Here is a 19,262-nt window from a genome sequence, read left to right as displayed (position 1 = left end):
ACATGACAGGATCTAAGAGTTTGACTTCCAGTAATAGCGGAACACGGAGGACTAACCACAGCCTAGTTTGTATCTGTACATGTCCTCATGCGAGGGCAAGAGGAGGGAAGAAATAGAAACAATACAGAAGTAAAGGCTGTCCAAGAGGGAGGATGGAGCGCAGACATTGAGACTTATGGCATTTTTACCAGCATGTCGATTAGACCTGACTCTGAGTAGATTTAATTGTTCTCTGAAGGCAGACAGCCTGCTAATAGTTCTGAGCTGGTTTAAACAGTAGTAAAAAATCCTTAAAACCATTAGATGTCTTGTTTCTGAGGCTCCCATCGCCAGCTGTGCAGCTGTGCTCATGGGGACACAAGGAGATCATTAGTATATATTTACTTTTGGTCATGTCAGGGCATGGCACAATTCGTTCAAGCACATCCAAATCCACGAAATCCTCTAAAGATTTCCAGGGCTATGTAAGCAGTTGGGCACATGCAAAACCTCCATAAAGGGATCAGTGAGAAAGCTAAAGATGAAAACTTTGTGTTTATTTTTCCAGATACTTCAAACCAAACACATAACGATGCCTCTTTGTAGATATGAGTTCACTAAAAGCTGAGATTCAGAAAAAAAGGTACAATTTGCCTAAATAATCAAGCATTTAGAGATGTTTTTCTTGCCAATGCTTTTGTTTCCTGCTGAGTACCTCTCTTCATGATATGCTGAAACCTCTTTCTTGACCTCTCCCCATGTCCCTGCTCTCCTCTCCCACTTCCTCTGTCCCTCCTCTCACTCAGCCCTGCCACACTTTTCTGCACTGAACTCAATATATGCCCAGCCCCTTCCTGCTCCTTCTGAAAACCCATCTGTGCTGTGAAACTCCCAACCTACAACGACCACATATTGCCGTCTGGATCCCACTCTCTTCTTGTTTTCTATCAGTTTAAATCTGTTGACTTCAGAGGTGTTGCTTCTCCCCTCACGGCTTTTGGCAAGAGTCAGATCCACTGCATCTGTCCAGGCTGTTCAAGGATAAAGTCTTCCCAGGGAACAAAAGGCTCTTGTTTGCTTGGCAAAATAAAGTATCCTGTGCACTTGTAGCAGTGTATTAACAATATTTCCAGGTTGAACTCTAGCTTCTTCACAGGAAAAGTGTATCCTTGTTACTGTCCTGCTCTCAAACTCTTCTGCCTCTGTAAGGTGGGGAAAAGATACTTGGCAAAACCTTCTCCCAGTGATGCTGAGATGATAGTTGCTGAGGTTTAGGGAAGGTGTCTGTTGGAGGTTGGTCTTGCATTGTGCTGAACCCTCTACCCTTACCCAGGGAAGCCTATCCATGCATACTACTGAGCACTTCCTCAAGAGGCTCTCTCTTTTGCCTAGCAATTTTCAAGAATGTGCCAGAGATGGTTTTCACATACCTAAAGCCTGAAGAATGTGCATCTAACAACTCTGTATTTATAGAGATGTTACTAATCAAGGATTTTGGTGCAGTTTATAAAGCATCCTTTTGCAGTGACAATCTTTGTTACCAACTGAAAGATTGGGATTTGTCTGTAGCAGAGCCCAGATATTTGCAGCCATTTCCATGCCTTCAGTGTGTCCTTCCTTCCCTCCCTGTGAAACCACCCCACCACTGGTGAATAGAAGTGTACTTCACAGAAGGAAATACCTTTTGGAGGGCTACAGATCACTTGACTCAGCGTGGTTGTTGCCCTGGGAATCGGTGGATACTTAGAAGAATTGCATGAAGCTGTATATTTAGAGTGTTGACGTTAACTATTCGAACCCACAGCATCTAAAAACAAGTATAGCTTCTCCCAGAGACACCTGCATGATGAGTTCTGTGTGGGAAGAAACAGACACAGTGAAAGGGAAGTGAAACATTTTGCCCGAAATGGCATCTTATGGAGTCAGATCTTTGCAGTGACAAATATGCACCGAGCAGAGCCAGATTTCACATTTTCTAAATGTGTTATTAAACATCTTTGTCATGATCAGAAACACCACAGCTGAAGCTATACATTGGTTCTGCATGTTTGTCAACTCAAAGTGTTTTCGATGGCTGGGTGCTGAGGTCTCTGTTTGCCTTGATTTCTCTATTTGCTTCTTACCTGGGCAGATTTCTGTGCCTCTGTGAATCCTCACTGATTTTTGTGAGAGTGAAGTGTCATTACTGCAGCAGGCAGTGTACATCAGGTATACTGGAGAATAGGATCATTAGGGTTCTGTGTCATTAGCAGTGCTTCTAATGTACCCCGTAATGCTTTCTTCTCTGAGAGGTGGCACTGGTTATCTGAGTTACCTACTTCATCGCCTCTTAACATCGCACAGCTTCCAGACTGTTTATACTCATACGGCTGAGGTGTGGGAAGCAAGCATGGTACAGGTCGTTTCTAGGTCAGATGTTGGAGGAGCTTGTGCAAAATTGTTCAGGAAGTCTCTGGATGAACATGAAATTGAGCCCAGGTCTTAAGTGCCTATGACCAAAATGGACTGTTAGACAGGATCACCTCAAAGCTGAAGAAAACTGGGATACAGTGTGATGGAGTATGAGATATTTGGAAGGTGGACAGAGAGCTTTGGACCTGTGCAGATCTGGTCTTAATCCTTACCCAAAACTGTCCTTCAAAAGACTGATGCATTTTGGTGTCATGCAACTATGGATTGTGATGGGGTTGCTCTGTACTCACAAATTAAGTAAGTTTATGCCAGAAATATATGTATATTTTACTTTTAAATAACAATCACAGTCTGCTGTTGAACTCCATCTATTATCTGTATCTTTCTTTTCATGCGTGTTCAGTCAGGTTGACATTGCTTTAATCCTGCTATAATGGCATCTGATCATACACATTTCTTAATTTCTATTAATTCTAATTACCTACAATTAAAAATAAAAACCCAAGTAATGTATTTTGTAAAGCTTTTTCTTTTTTTGAAGGTTCCTGGTGAGATACTCTCTGTTCAAATGGTAGAGATTCACATCACATACCATAAGAAATTTCCATTTATAGTTAGCTTTCAAGAGTTAATAAATGTTTACCTGTCACACAGCCCTGATGAAGCATCCAAACTCAATGCTTATCAAGCTGCTGTAATTGAGACTTTCCATACTCTAGTTAGCACCTTAAAATCCTGATCCTCAGCTAACTTGAAGCTGTGACTGTATCTGAATTGGATGTCATGGTGGGACGTGGGTACACATTACCATCTTTTACATGTGGGAGTGGGCAGGAAGGGAGCTCTGTTACTCTCCGGTAGGTCTTCTCATCTGTGTGACTGGGGGACCAGCACCCCTAAGTACACCATGAAGCCCGTCTGCCCTGCAGTTGAGGTTCAGCCATGGCATGCACACTAGGACCACTCTGCCACACAGAAATAGTCACTGTCTGGAGCTTTTCACTTGCCTGAGATCTAAGTAGGTGTAGCTTTGCACCTTTCTTGGGCTCTCTGGCACAGAGCTCCCCATTCCTGGCCCCCAGTGAAACTCAAAGCAAACAAATTGGATTCAAAACCAATCTCTCTTAGTTTTAATCAGCAAAAGATATTTGCATACTTGCTAAGATTTAAAATATGCTTATATCCTTCTGCCCTGTGGTGGCTTTGGCACCATCCCTAAGTGCTGTTTGAGCTCAGGCACCAGTAGGTTTTGCAGTTCTTCAAGCCCCATCTCAAAAATCAGGGAATCTCTTCCTTTCACACAGGCAGCTTGCCGTCCCCATGGTTTGGCTCCATAGTAGAGTAATAGCATCTGAGCACAAAGGCACAGTCTCTGCCCTTCTCTTCCAAGCAGTCTGCCAGTGCAGCAGTACATCTCCCAGCTCTCTCCAGGACAGGCTTTAAAGACACACCGAGGGCCTGTGCTTTCCTTCCTTTTCTGCAGGAATCTGGCAATCTCCAGGTAGCTATCTCCCAAAGAGAAGCTGAAGAAAAATGGTGACCTCTATCAGGTGGCCATCTCACAGCCTCCAGTTTAGTGCTCCTCTGCAGCTAGATTTCATCAAATGCCATTAACCAATTACCCAAATTGGCACATTAATCAATTGTCATTAAGTGATGCAGAATCTAGCAAATGAATAAGTTCCTTATTGGTCATATTTAACTCTTTGTATTAGTGTGGTTGTAGCTATCCGTGACATGTACTAATGCAACATGCTTATGCTAACTTCTATTTTTTGTAAGCTATTCATAAACCACTTATAAATAGAAGCTTAATATGAAGTGTGACAGATCTCTAATCTTTAGTCTCTCCTTAGCCCTCCAAGCGCTTCCTTTCTGGAAATACAGAATATATCCAGTATGCCCTAGATATTCTCCATTCTTGCTGATGACTTTAGCTCTCACCTATTGATGCTTTCCACTTCTTAATCAGTGTAAATAGATCAGTGCTGCAACTGTCTTTTTTTTTAACATTTTAAAAAGACAAATAAGATAAAAGGAGCAGTAAAGGGGTGATGAATAGAAAATATATTTTTTTGCTCATGTGATGCTGTGAGTTCATGTCAATATAATATAGATATAAAAATCTGTATTTCTTTTCCATTGCAATAAAGAGGATTGGAGTAGCTAAGTGAATTGTCTAATAGAAGGGAAAAATATTAAGAAAATACTCTGTGGCATTTATGTAGTGTCAGTACTATATGACATTCTTTTTTACCATAGAGCATGTGTGTAATGGTTACTCTGTCACCACTGGGCAAACACTGTAACAGAAAACGCTTGGTTTAGTGTTACACAGCAAATCAGTGCCAAAATGGTGGATGGCACCCTTATATCCTGGTACCAGGAAATGTTTATTAGTCTATACTGCGTTTGTTTGTTTGCTTGTTTACTTCTATGGGGGAAAAGCCTGTGTGTCAGAGACTCAGGTAGTATGGAAAATTCAGAAGTAATACCTGTTTATTTCAGCACATGTCATTCAGATTTTGTTGAGTCTGATCCCTCCAGCATCCAGTGTTTTTACTTTGACTTTGAAAGAAGTAAAGCTCTGTAGTTACTTTTCAGTCTTTCCTTACATTCAGCTACGAACAGTACAATAATGCCTGTCCCCAGGCTGTTAATATATTGATATTCATTCACAGATAAGCACATCTACTGTGCTTCTCACAAACAGGAGAACATTTGATGTAGAGAACATCAGGTGCAGAACTTGTAGGATTTAAAGCACAGCCAGAGGTAATGGCTCCAAACTGTAACCTAACCTAACACTTTCTCAGCCATAGATTCCTCCCCTTTTTGTTTCTCCTTAAAACTTTTGCTGCTGCGTCACTGATAAATAACAGCCCTTTGCTCTGTAATATATCCCTTTCTTATTTAAGGTTTTGCCTTCTTACCCGTTAAACCTCTCCTCATCAGCATTACTTTTACTTTTCAGAAGTGTGTATTCAATATTATAGGCAGGAGTTCTTTTGTTTTCTCCCCGAGGATGTAAAACCCTGGGGGATTTAAGTATCTACTTGATAGGCTCACACAGTCTTAATCAGCCTATAATGGAGCTAATGGCTGTTTGTCATCCTTGGAGATATAAATTTCCTGGTGATGTCTACTGCAGTCAGTACATGAAGTATGCTCTGACTGCCAGCAAGGTCTAATAACCAGGAGAAGGGCAGCCAGCTTCATTAGTGAGAGCGAGACTGAGAGCATACCGGCTGCTTTTCTGGGGAACTGTGCTTTTTTGAATACCGAGAGGGAATAATGGATAATACTGGTAAGTGAAATAAAACAGATCTTCATTCTTAGTGGAGCTCTGGGGTTCGTTTGTATCCTGTCTCACTTGCTGCAGGAGATGTGTTTCTTTAGCTTGTGTGGCTTCTTCCTTTTAAATGTCCTTTATTAAAGCAAATTTTTATGTGTGTGTGTAAAACGTGACACACTTAAGTTTTTAACCCTTTAATAGTCTGATTTTTTCTGGTTTAAGTCTGTTTCCTGGAAATGTGAACCTAAACTGTAATGTGGGATCTGCCTTTTTGAGGTTTTCGGTGTTATTTTGGAATCTATATGCAGGAAATGTGGCAGGAAGGGAAAATGCATGTACTTTAGTAGGGAAATATCTCTCATAGTTTGCAATAGGTGTGGATAGGTAACTAATAAAGCTAATGAAAAGTAGATAATGCTTAGCTCCCATCTGTCTTATTTCAAGCTGCTTCTATTCTCCCTATATAATGCCTTACTCTCTTTTATATTTAGCACATAAAATACTGCATATATTTGCACTTTTTATTTTCTTTGATGTTCCAACTTTAGATCATGCATTTTCATCCAAAATAATGCACTTCACGGTTTCTAAGGAGGCACACACATCATTGCATCCGTGATGAAATGCATTATTTGCATTTCCCTTTTGCATTACCTTGTATCACAAGGCAGAGCAAAAAGAGAGCTCTTTGGGATGGGTATTTTGCATGCTGCTTTGACTGCTATGAAACTTGAACATGTCAGTGTCTCTCTGATTTATTAGTCCTAGTGCAATACCTACTAGGACACATAATCTGCAGTAGATTCAGTGCCCTTTGAAACCTGCTCAAATCTTCAGATTTGTCTAATGTTGACCTTAAAAGTGATGATCACCTCTACAATGTGTGAAAAGATTATTCTACAGTAGATTTCAGTCATGATACTACAGGTAGTTTAAATTTGTGGGGGTTTTTGAGTGTTTTGGATTTTTAATAATAAAAGCAAAACTCTTGCTTATGTCTGCTAAGCTGTCCAGGTCATTCTCATTTCACGTGTGTTGTTATCAACTTCCATGACAAACAGATGGAAGGGTCTTACTGCTTTTATTTCTATGAAGTCCAAGACAAAAAAAAAAAAAAAAGAAGAAAGTTTTCCTGGAATTTAAAATGTAGGCATCATGGAAAATTACATTGTCAGCACTTATGAACTTAAAATCTGACATAGTCCTAGTATAATGTTCATTTTTAGAAATAATTAAGATTAACAATACTCTTTGCACTTGGTGCTTTGGCTAGCTTTAAGAAGCCTTAACATAATAAATGATAACAACTTGTGTTTGATATTGCATGACAAGGCAGAATTTTCTGCTGGAGAAGGATTCCTGCTCTCCAACACAGAATGCCTGTGGGTAAGAGATACCCTGGCAGGCAGAGCTGCTAATTCCTCCAGGTTTTTACACTTTTCAGCATCAACAACTAATACTATTGAAGTCTTGACAGAGATACCACTTTAATCCAGCTATAAGAATCTGTTCAGGAATGAGTCACATTTTTTTTTTAAAGGCCAGGGTTGGTTTTCTTTTTGGGGGGGGAGGGAGCAAAGGGGAAAGCTAGTATCTGAAAACCATAGAAACAGATTTTCCTGTGTGTGGTGTTTGGGGTTTTGTGGGTTTTTTTGTTTGTTTTGGTTTGGTGGTTGTTTTTTTTTTTTGCCAAAGGAAGATTCCAGTTTGGTTCCTTTCTGCAAAATTTGAAAGTTAAAGTAAGTAAGGTTTGCTCTCTGCACAATTAATTTACCAACTACTCTCAAAGCCTCATATAACACCAGTTTGCTGAATAATTCCAGATATTTCTTTTTTCGTGCAGAAACAGCGACTGATACTTTCCATTTTTTAGAAAACAAACTATATGCCATTGAAATCGGTTAAAATAATAGTTTTGGTTGAGAAGTAAAAACTAGTTATAGAAAAAAGCCCCAAACCAACCCAACAAGAGATGGAACTAAGCCTTATTGAAGATGTCATGGCTTAGGCAGAGGGCCATGGCAGAGGGCATGGCTTTGATCCAGCTTCTACTGTCATTACCAGCGATCTTCTCACTGCCTGTGTTCAGCTTGGTCAGCGAGCTTCAGCCCCATGTGTGGCATGGGCACACTCCCTTCTCCAGGCAGCTCTTCTATGACTCCAGTCACTTCCATACTTTGAGGACAGTAGGGATTACATCCATTTCCAAAGAGCCTACAGGGTGCTGAGTAAACACAGCCAAGGTCTGTAGAGTTACTTTTAGGTCTCATGATCTCTAATTGCAACCAAATGGAGTTGGGTGCCAATGTGGGGACTGTGCAGCTGAATACCTCTGTATATCTTGCCTGTGCCCTCTGACTTCTACAGGGTTGTGAGTGCACCTTTGAAGGTCCATGCAGTGTAATCTGGGCACTTACAAGACCAAAGAGACAGGGGGAGGACATTTGCAAGCCATAAACATAACTGCCTGATTAATTTGTTCTTCAGCAGTTTGCCAACTGAAATGTAAACATGCTGATGTATACAGGCTGGATACCTGCCTGAATTCTTCCTAAAGAGATGCTATTTCTGGCAATAAAGAACTGCAGAATATTAGCAAAGCTGTGGGTTTGAGCCAGTGAGTGCTAGAAATAACAATTTGGTATCAGTGTCAGTGAATCAGGCCTCTGTTATTAAACTCATCATGCTGTCGAAGAGACTTTCAAAGTCAGACCATGGATAATTGTTGGGCAAAACTCCATCTTCTGCTCTGCATAACAGAAATATCTCTGTAATTCATCACTCTTCTTCTCTGCCATCATTAAAATAATTTTCTGGCCATAACTGTAATTTAAAAAGATCAGTGTAGCTTATGTGCACTTTTTAGCTGTTATGGTCTGAGCTATTTTGTGGGGTTTAGAAACAATGTTTTTATTAAGAAAGTCCTTTAAATGTTGGATTGCTTATATTTTTAATCCATGTACCGAGACAGCTCTGCGTAATTGTTGTCTCGTGTGTTCTTTTAAAAGCCTTTCCTGGAATAACAATAAAATATTCATCTGTCTGTGTATGGCACATCAGGACAGTTCTAGTTGTATTTTTTGCTTATTTTGGCATCAGCTGTTTGTGATGGGCTGGCTGCAGGTATTCAGCTGCAAGGCTGCCTGACGCTCTGGGTAGGAGAGGGCAGCCAGCAGTCCCCATCTTGCCTCCACTGGCAGGTCCTGGGATCCGGCTTTGCTGCATGAATCTACTTTGGGCCAGACAGATCATGCCTGGCAACAGCAATGATGTAATAAAACTAGTTTTAAAAAACCCAGGAAGGTCTGGAAATAACTCATGGGGGAAAAAAGCGAATATGAAAGTAGCAAGAAACTTGCAGTAGTAGGAAGAGCGAAGCTGCGGAAACAGATGTGCTCCAAAGTGATGCCTTTTGAGGGAGATTTCCTGTAAGGAGTGAGATCAGCAACATCCCTTCACCCAGAGCTCCTAGTCAGCTGTGTCCTGCTCGGAGAGGTGTCTCTCCTTAAAACAGACAAGTCTTACACACTCATTCTTATCCAAGGAACATACCAGTGTGATGTGCCAAAATCTTAGGGGAAGGATCTCATCAGGGTGAATGGCAGCATAACAAGGTGCTGTGTCATACCAGTCATGAACAAAACCAGGAGTCCTTGTTTCATGTTTCTTGGGGATTTATATGACTTCTTTGCACTTGGAATATTATTTTAGCAGTAATGAGCTAGCGGTGGTTAATTGTTACCCTGAATTATGTAGACTCTGCAGCTCTGGCTGCAGGCTATGCCTCCAAGTAAAAAATCTGTTCTAAAGGGACTGGAGGTCTTGTATATTGAATATCTTATCTCTGAAGAATATCCAGTAGCAACATCAAACTTCATATTTGACCTGAAGTGAAACTTAGAGCTTTCCATTGAAGCAAGACTTTACCTTGAGGCCTGAAACACTGCAGGACGGGAGGATAGCAAGTGTCAATTTAGCCTTCTTTTGCGTGATATCATGTGTCACAGGAAGGGCAAGAGACACAGGAAACTGTCTGTGGATGGAAATTCTCTTGCTTTTGAAGTAACTGGTCATTTTTTTGTTTCTGTAACTCAATAGGATTTATTTAGCATTCTTTAAATATAAGACTACTGAAATTGAGTGCTGGTTGAGGATTTGACCTTACAGATGCTTTTTAGTGTCTTACCTTATTTCAAGGCAAATAGGGTATATCTTTCTAAAACATAGGGGAGAAAAAAAATCAGGTAGTTAGATGAGCAAAACTGGGAGATGGACTTCAGATTATGATCCAGGTTTCTTGTCAACTCATAGTGTTCAAAAGCCTCTAATATAGCCCAGCTGATCTGTGTGCAGATTTAGGCTAGATAACAATCTCAGTGTGTTGTAAGGTTCACTTGTTACCCATAAAGGGCTCTGAAATACTTTAAACATCTAAGGCTTAAGCTTGACTGAATTGTCCCTATTGATTTGGAAAGCCATTGAGACAAAAACCCTTGCAATGGAGACAGTGACAGTGTAACTGCAGGTTTGTCAGCCCTTGAGACTACTCCAAACTCCAGCAGCAAAATCAGTCATGTCCTGTTGGCAGCTTCTGTTTTGATCTTTGATGGTACTTTGCTCATATTCTCCTGAAGGGTGAAGATGCTTTTAGAAAAGACGACAGCACCTCCTTTCTCTCTGTCCCACTCATGTATATGTAAATGGCGCTATCCATGCTGCCATGTTGACTTTTATTGGGTTCTTATGCCATGTTCTATTAGATCACAAAGTGCTTTGCACACGGACAATAAAATACAAAGCAATAATCAACTCCTTTATACTACATTGCTTATCTTATCTCCTCTTTGCACCTATGCCCTCAGTTGAAGTGAACAGTGTATCACAGGTCACTGTCTGCTAGAAAGTTGACTTTCTTGTATTTTTAGAAAAATATTTATGGCTTATGCCCCTTTACCCAGAACAGTGTGCTTATAAAGACATGATCTTGGAAAACATTTCTGTGAGGATTAAACTTCTTTGTGATGCTGCTGCTCCCAATGTTATTTTCAAGTGTTTAAACACATGTTTAAACAAGTGTTTAAACAACCATATAGGAACTTGCACTAGAAGTAACCAAATACTGCGTAGTACAAAATGTAGAGATATACCACCCACCCTACTTCAAATGGCCCTTGTTAGCTAGAAGTGCTGTGATCCCACTGTGGTGACACACATTCATATTTTAAGCAACAATTCCTGTTGCTGCAGTACTTCTTATAAAGAAGCGGCATGAACTCTAGCTGGTATAACGCTAGATGGTATAACACTGCTTTTATTTTCTAATAATTTCTGATTCTTTTTTTCTGATGAAAGCTAACAAGCATCAAACCACCAGGTGCTGAGCTCATGCCTTATGTTTACATCTGCTGATTGTGTGGCACTTTTTGGCCAGCTGCCCTCAGACCCCTGTTCTGAGCTCTGGATTATCACTGCCACCTGTGGTGAAGAAGCAAATGTTGTGTACAGAAGTAGTAATCCAAATTTGAGAGGCAGCACTTTCCCATATACTTCTAGCGAGGGTGAGACCATAACTGCAGGAGACAACCATTCTGAAAGTCCAAAGCAGTCCAGATGAGGAAAGGTTGTATTGAGAGGCACAGGCACAAATCATTCCAAGAAAAACTGCCTGTGTTCCAGCAGCTTTGAACACCCCAAATGGAAATGAACTGCGAGGAGGAAAGCAAAATTGTACGGCCAAAGAGCAGGTGGCTGATAATAAGGATGTAGTCTGCTGCTGTTTAGTCATCATTCATTGTCTCTAACTGAGTCCTTAGGAAATTTGATGCTTAATTATGGGGTGACTTGCAGGGGTATTGCTTTGGGCTCAAAAAGTAGACTGGATGGAATTTTACCAAAAAAATCCTCCCTTTCTCTTTTTTTCCCCTCTGTCTCACTGTTTAACCATTTTTTATATTTTCACATAAAACATTTATTAGACTTCTTCCTAAAGTATAATTGGAAAATATAAGTAGCTTAGGACTATAAGAATCCTAGCAACCTTCTCCCCACAGACAGGAGTAAATCCTGAATAAAGCTGCTGAATTTGTCTCTAATTGCTCTTTCTGGCAAGTGAGGCCCAGCAGCCCCTGGGTGAGTGTGGGGAGCCCAGGGCCGACGTGAGTGTCCCCCAACAGTGCTCTGTGGAGATGCAGGATGTTGGAGGAGATTCGTCACCTGGATTTGTTATCCCACACCTAAGGAAGCCATTTGTGCCTGGCTCTGGGCACAGCTCAGCACTAGAAGGGATGTCCCATTTGCTGCTGGAGATGAAAGATTACAGAAGTAGCCATATTCATTTGAACAAAACTACCGCTTTTTCTGCAGATACTGGGAGACTGAAGCTAATGTGGTTTGTACTGATACCTGTACAAAAGCATCCTCTCCAAGCACCTCGTGGGGGCAGTGGTAGCAGTGGAAAGACTTCTTGCAAGGAAAGAAGAAGGGATGATGTTTATGGCTGTCTACTTTCCTCCCAGAGGAGACAAACTCGACCCAGACTTGTCAGCAATGAGGTATTGAGTTGCTGGGAACATAGGGCTCAAATCATGGACTTGAGTGAAGAATTAGGTCCCTGTTAATATTCAATTTTCAAATAAAGCAAAAGACACAGAAGAATATAAATGGGCCAGGGACAAATATTTGCTTAATCTTGGTTTGCTCAGCAGCACCTTTCCTGTAATGTAACTATCAAAGATTACTTATTTCAGAACTTATGGTATGGGAAAATCCCCTTAAATGTATTTTGAATAGCAACAGGATATTTTATAATGGTAAAGGCAACCCTGTGTTTCTGTAGAAAGGCAGACACAGTGGGAGATGATCCAGAAACAATCTTTTTGTCCACAGCTTGACCATTGCTCGGAGAAGCCTTGCACAATGTAATTCCAATATAAATATGACAGCAGCTGGTATTTCCACAGGAAACAAAGTTGTGATTGATTCGTCCTAGCTCCAGCTCCTGCTGACTCACAAGTCCCTTCTGTCTTTCTCACTGGGACTTGAGTCAGTCCAAAAAACGAGGGGTATTTCGTTATGAAGGCTTGCATGGAAACCATGTGAAGAGATGAACTGAAAATATGGAGATCTCAGACTGGCATAAAATTTGTGCTGCTGTGAGCTGGTTATTTAGACCATAATCCAGCAATACTTTTCTATGGCCTTACTGTCAAGGGAAATGGTTTGTTAATGGAGGAACCCTATGGAGTTTGTCTGTGTGATTGTATCAGAGAAACAGGCTATATGTTTTAGCTGCTTTGTTTGTAGCTGCAGTTGTTATATGTCTCCTTTTTCTTCTTTCTGTTTCTGTTTTTATTGTTTAATATTATTAAAGTAACTAACATGACGCATTACTCTGTTTTAATTTCAAGTGAAATTTGGCATCTTCTAGTGTTGGGATAAGGTTTAATTGCTCTTGGCATTTTAAAAAGAAATGCAAATGACAAAGATATTAAACTAACAAATTATGACAGCTCACATAGTGCTTTTTTCAATGGATTTTTCCATGCATTTTTAATACCCGGAATAGTCAGCCTTAATACTACCATATTTACAATAAATCATTATTCTAATGGAAACATTTTGCTTTGTCAGGCAACACACAATCAGCAGTTTTCAATAAAGAAACTGAAAACTGTTTAACATTTATGCTGTGACACAAACTTATAAAAGCCAGACAATTTATAATTGGGGCCAATATGCTGCCCTTAAATTGGGATATTATGAAATAATTAGAGCACAGTAAGGGCAGGTTGCCAAACGTAACTTTTAAATTCCCTAGCTTGTATCATACAGCACAGTGATTGTAATACATTATATGGCTTCTGTAAGGCATAAACTTGTGTTTCCTACACAACAGCTTAAGGCTCTGAACAGTGCCCGCAAAAGGTTGAAGTAGTTGTTTACTTTGGCATGAGTGGCTTCAAGAGGCATAAAATATCACAGAATTTAGGAATAAAGATGGCTTTTGGGTTAAAAATGGAAATGGGAAGCAGTGGTAGAGTCCGCTTTTCTCACTTTTCCCACAAAACCCAGCAATGGGGTTTTTTGTTTGCTTGTTTTTTCCTTTCTTAGCCCATGAATGCCTTGTCTGCTCTGTGTAACAAGGGCTGTGCCAGAAGTCCTTGAGTGAGCTCTGAGCATATTTATGTGGTGTAGTGCCTTTTGCTCAGCAGACATTAATCTGAACCACTAAACAGCATAGTCACATCAGCACTGGTGGCAGCACCCAGACTGGTTAGTCAGCTGGGGTTAGATGTGATGCAGTGTCTTACATCTACATGGCATCCAGTTCAGGGCACAGCTGTTTCTAGTTCTAGCTGGAGGATCTTTGAACACTGTGATATTAATTCATGCAAACAGGCCTCAGAGCCTAACCCTGCCTATGGTTTTGGAGGTGCCACCCACCCTGATGAATTACCTGTCTTATTTAGAACTAAAGGTTACATAGCACCATGTGAGAGCATCTTTGTAATTTCCAAAGTTAGGTAGTCTAGATAGTGGGGAAAAAATACCTTTTTTTTTTATCTATATGTGGGAGGTTCTGGGGCCCAATTAAATGAAGTCTTGATCAAGATTCTGAGGTCCTTCAAGGTGAACAATTTACTTTCGACATCTGAAAGTACTGAGCACTGCATTCTATTATTTTCTTGTCCTCAAAATAATGTAATATCTATTAATGATCATTGTTTTAGGGTGTTGATTCTTCAACATGAATACTAGAGGGGATGGAGTAGTTCTACACATAGCTCTTCATTTTCACACATTTCTGTCATGTCCGCAAAGCCTCAAGTTCTGTAGGTGTTGGGTATATTCTTTAATACTGTAGTTCAGAAAACTTGACTGCAAAGAAGAATGGAAAAGCATAATACTGGCAAAGTAGAAGTACTCCTCAGCACCATTTAGAGTCTTATTTGGAATTGCTGAAGGAGCAATAGTGTTATTTCCCAGAAATGTCCTCTTCTCCCAGGGAGGAATAAGGATGATTGTGGGGTCCCCTTTCTCTCTCAGGTGGTAGCCTGCCTAACTATTATTCTGCACTGCAGATGAAGAAGCTCATGATATGTCACTTGAACAGGGGGCAGTTTGTGCAGCTACAGTTTAAGAGCACTTTGAGAGTAGTGTTATCACTTACCCTGAGATAAGTTCCCTCATAGCTGCTTGCAATCACAGCTAGATTTCTTCAGGGGTTTTTACGCAAAATTTGAAATTCTGAGGGCAGACCCAACTCTTTCATCTTGCAGAGCAGATGGCTCCCAAGTGCTAAAGGTTGTATACATCTTCAGATTCAGATAGGTTGTGCAGCCATTTTAGAGGACTACTGTCAGGGGGAAGGCAGGAGTTAGCATCCTTCCTAGATCAGCATTTAACCACACTTTTGTGGCATTGTTGCCTCTTGTGGTGATCTCCTCTACATGTGCTCTGCCTTTAAGCTTTTCCTCCAGACCAAGAAGTGCTATCTCAAGCTGTAGATCAGATTGCTAATGGAAAAGAGGGTTGACACCACGTGGAAGGCAGCCAATATGTTCTTGCCTGAGAAATGACACAAATAAACTTCTCAGAACATTGCTGATGGAGTGTGACCTCAGACTTTCCTTTTCTCTGCTTCCGGCATACCACACTTGTCTTTTACACCTTTGTCTTTACCTTTAGCTTGTCAGGAAGCACCTAAGCCTCCATAGGATGCAAAAGTGATGCTTCCCACAGCAAAGCATCTATTGCCTGCTATCATGTTGGATTGGTCCTGATGACTCCTGTGGCCCCCTTCATTTTCACATTCCCGTGCTAGTCTGCACTCTCAGTGTGAAACTGCGTCACTGGGGTTTATTTTATTTTATTTTTTTCCTTCTGCCCATTTTCACAGTCACGGTGTACTATGGGCAGAATGAAAAAGAAAAATATGTATTTTGATGATATTAGTAGCTTGGCAACCATAAAGCTTTCCCATGGCTTTGCAGAGGAATTTGGAGTACTTATGTTCCATGCTTCCCTTGATCCTGCTATGCACTGTGCACCAGAGCTCCAGTTCTGCAACTGATGTCATGAAAGTAGGTTGCTGTGCTCAAATACAGGTTTTGTCTGAGTCTTCTCAGCACAGTTTTAGGCCTGGTAAGACAGCGTATGTGTTTCTGGTTCAGACTGCTTCCACCATGGATCATCCATTAGCTGTCTCATACTATTTGGAAGGGGGAGTGGATGAGATCTTGACAGCAGCTTTGTTTCTAAAAACAGAAACAAAATGATAAAAAAACGCTTACCTGTATCAAACTGGGCTTCCTCTCAGCTGAGAGAAAAAGCAAAGAAGATTCTCACATGCCTCATGATTTCCCTCCTTGCCAACTCCCTGGTGACACTGGCTAGACCCAAATGTCAGAAATTAGAGGTTCTTTAGAACTGGTATAAAAGGACTTCCTACAGATGAGAAGTGGTCCCTAAGTTATTTCAGCTTTTTCTCTGTCAAAGGTGACTAGTCCAAGATATTTACCATCTTTAAGCATATCGACACTTCCACTTTGCTCCCAATTTTTTCCTCCTATTTCATTATATTCAATCAAATTCCATTATGTGTTCATTTATAGAACAAGTTGTCTTCTCATAGTATTTATGGACAGCTGCATCATGTACTTTATGCAGTTCATGAGCCATCACAAACACACAAGAGCAGAAATGTTTTCCAAGAACGAAAGCGCACTCCTTGGCACATAGAGGACTGACTTGCGTTCAGCCGCTGCACAGGCCCTGTGGAAAGTCTGGGAATGCTTAGGGACACTGCTGGAAATGGAGTGCTGGGCTAGGTGGACCTTTGCTATATGTGTAGTAGGGATGCAGGTAGGGTAGGGAGGCAGGGAGGTCCCACCCTGTTGCAACATGTGTTAGTATATGGTAGTGGTAGAGAGAGCACTACAAAAGAGCCACAAATAGTTGGCCACAAAAAGGCACAGAGCTGCAGTTTGTTTTGTAGCCCAGAGATGGAACTGGCAGAGCTTTCTGGCCTTCCGTTTGTGGGCTGGGAAGGCAATGAGTTACCTGGGCTCAGAATCATTCCTCTTCTGAGGGTAACCACGTAGGGCCCACAATGTACCCCCCTTGGTCTCCATTCTGAGAGAACGTCATGTTTTTGAAGGAATTAATCTGTGTTGCAACAATTTTTAAAGGGAGTAAATGAGGTAGACTCATAAGCAAAGCTAGTGAATCTCACATCGGTCCCAGGCAAAAATGTGAAAGAGATGATACGGCGACTGAGCCAGAAAGAATTAAGGGATTGAATACAAATAATTCCAATTAACATGGGTTGGAGAAAAACAGGTTTGAGGGAATTATTTCATCTATCTAGCTGCATTAGAAGATGATTATTTCATCTGTCTTGCTGCATTAGAAGATGCTTGGCTTGATTCTGGTATGTAGAACCTAAAATGATACAAACCCAATATGTTATGTATCAAATGGTTTAATTGGTGTCCAAACCCCAAGCTTCAAAATACAAGTGTATTTGGGGAATCGTTGTCACACATCAGGTGTGATTCAGGAGGTATATAGCTGAGGTATATAGGTTCTTGCTCCAGGCTGTATGATGCTACTAGCACTGACTGGCAAGAAAGTATAAAACTATTTTTATGCAAGAAACCAATGTGTTCAGTATGGACAAAGGAAAGGCCATATGATCAGGGGAAAATTAATTAGATCTTGGTTACAGATGGAGAGGCTCAGTATTGAGAAGCAGTCATTTTCAAAGATAGTTGTATAATAATAGCATTATTCTGGAAGTACATGTTCAACTGATGAGCTCTGTCTCAGAGAGCTTATGTAGTCTTTAAATGTATTTGCAACATAGAAAGACGTTGTCTTGTTCTAGTTGGAGCACTAGAGTGACTGCTTCTGGGATATTGAGTAATCTTTGGTGTACCATGTCTTCCTTGAAACACAAAAATCTGAGGAGGATTCAGGAAAGCCTTGTAACTATGCACTCTGAGCTACTGTAAAAACAAATTTCCTAATATTCTGAACCTCCTTTGCACGTCAACCTAAAATCCCTTTGCAGCTTTCTAACTATAATAATCCTACAAAGAAAACTGTGTTAATGTTTCTTACTGGAAAATACTAGTTTGGACCTCTTTGTTCCCACCTATGACTAAATATCACCAACATCTATCTGTAGAGGTACATTGTTGGGAACCATAATACATTTATATATTAACATGTGTGTATATATATATTATATTTAAATATTGGTAATGAGTGATTATGAATATATTTCAGATTTGAAAAAAGAAGGTGACTATTAGCTAGCACAAGGGAAAAACAATACTGCACAACTTACAGCAGACAGACTGCTAAAAAGGCTGGAAATGAGGGGTCCCAGCTGCTAGAAAGCCTCCAGTAGGACAAATTTCTTCTTCCAGTTTTATTAAAGGCTTTGTTTCCACTGGAGCTAGCTGCATCTGCCTTAATTGCCACCTGTTGGACACAATGGAACGGCATCGCTGACACGTACAAGCCTTGGCTACCCTGACTTCTTGGTGGGAGAAAAGCGTGTTGAAATAATACACCATTTTTCAGTGCACATGTAGTTAAATGAAAAGTGTTTGGTTCTTTCTCATCACCCCAGTGTCAGCACCAGCCAGAGTTCCTGTACAAAACATTAACTCATGTTTCTTTTAGGTGGTAAAGTATTAGCGAGAGGGGCAGGTGGGAGTAAGCCAGAAGCAATTAAGTAATTTATATCCACTCACAGCAATTGAGGGCAGATTTTGGCATTATTCCAGCATCTCTGAAATTAGGCACCGTTCTCATTCCTCAGTGTTGCTGTTAGCCTGACTCTGTAGCTGGAACTCATACTGGCCTGCAGTGAAGACCATAGTTAAACACTGCCTTGGTGTTATGCCTAATAGGAAGGTTTCACTGGCTAAATCTGGCTGTTTAGGAGGTAAAGTACTGCCGCTCTTCATACTGCAAGGCAATACTTTATACAGTCTTATTACCATTGCTTTATGCAGGTGGTGTGGCTTTCTCTTCTGTGCTCCAGTGTTTTCCTAAATTTTATTTTTTAAAAAATTATTAAGTCCTTTAAGTCCTGTCCTTCAGTTTATGGTGTCATTCTTTCTGTGGCACCTAAGAATTCTGCATTACAGGGCACCTCCTGCCAGAAGAGGCCTCCTGGGACAAAAGAGCTGGAGGCAGCAGATCATGTTATGGTGAGGGTGAATGCTGTTGCTGGAGCATGCGGACAGTGTCTTCAAACTCCACTGTGTCTAAAATAACAAGACCTTAAATAGACTACGTATATGATAATACAGCCTACTGATTAAGGCCCTCACCTGTCCTTCTCTATACCTACTTAAAATGCATAAGTACTTTCTTTTTTATGGAAGGAGGACTAGGAGGACTATAAACAACAGCCCAGCCCCATGCCTAAGTGCTGTAGAGAGGTGCTAACACTTCTTTATTCCCTATGCCAAAGAATCACCAGTGTTTCCCCCCTGCAGCTGGCAGGACAAAAGTCCCAAAATACTGGTATTATACCAACAAACAGATCAGGTTAATT

General features: G+C 40.7%; 1 protein-coding gene across 3 annotated transcripts in view; it reads left to right on the top strand.

The window, feature by feature from the left end:
- PHACTR2 (phosphatase and actin regulator 2) overlaps positions 1–19,262 on the top strand; it is a 132,905-nt gene that overhangs the window by 23,468 nt on the left and 90,175 nt on the right. Inside the window, exon 1 of one of the 3 annotated variants that reach the window (XM_032682593.1) lies at positions 5,532–5,698. The exons of the other annotated variants lie outside the window; for them this stretch is intronic. Within the exon in view, the coding sequence (XP_032538484.1) occupies positions 5,686–5,698 (13 nt within the window). The 5' untranslated portion in view covers positions 5,532–5,685. Of the gene's footprint in view, positions 1–5,531; positions 5,699–19,262 lie in introns of those variants that run through there. 3 annotated transcript variants of the gene reach the window in all.

Source organism: Chiroxiphia lanceolata, chromosome 3 (assembly GCF_009829145.1).
Source record: "Chiroxiphia lanceolata isolate bChiLan1 chromosome 3, bChiLan1.pri, whole genome shotgun sequence".
NCBI lineage: Eukaryota > Metazoa > Chordata > Aves > Passeriformes > Pipridae > Chiroxiphia > Chiroxiphia lanceolata.
Note: the sequence above shows the minus strand (reverse complement) of the source record. Positions and strands in the feature narration are given on the sequence as shown.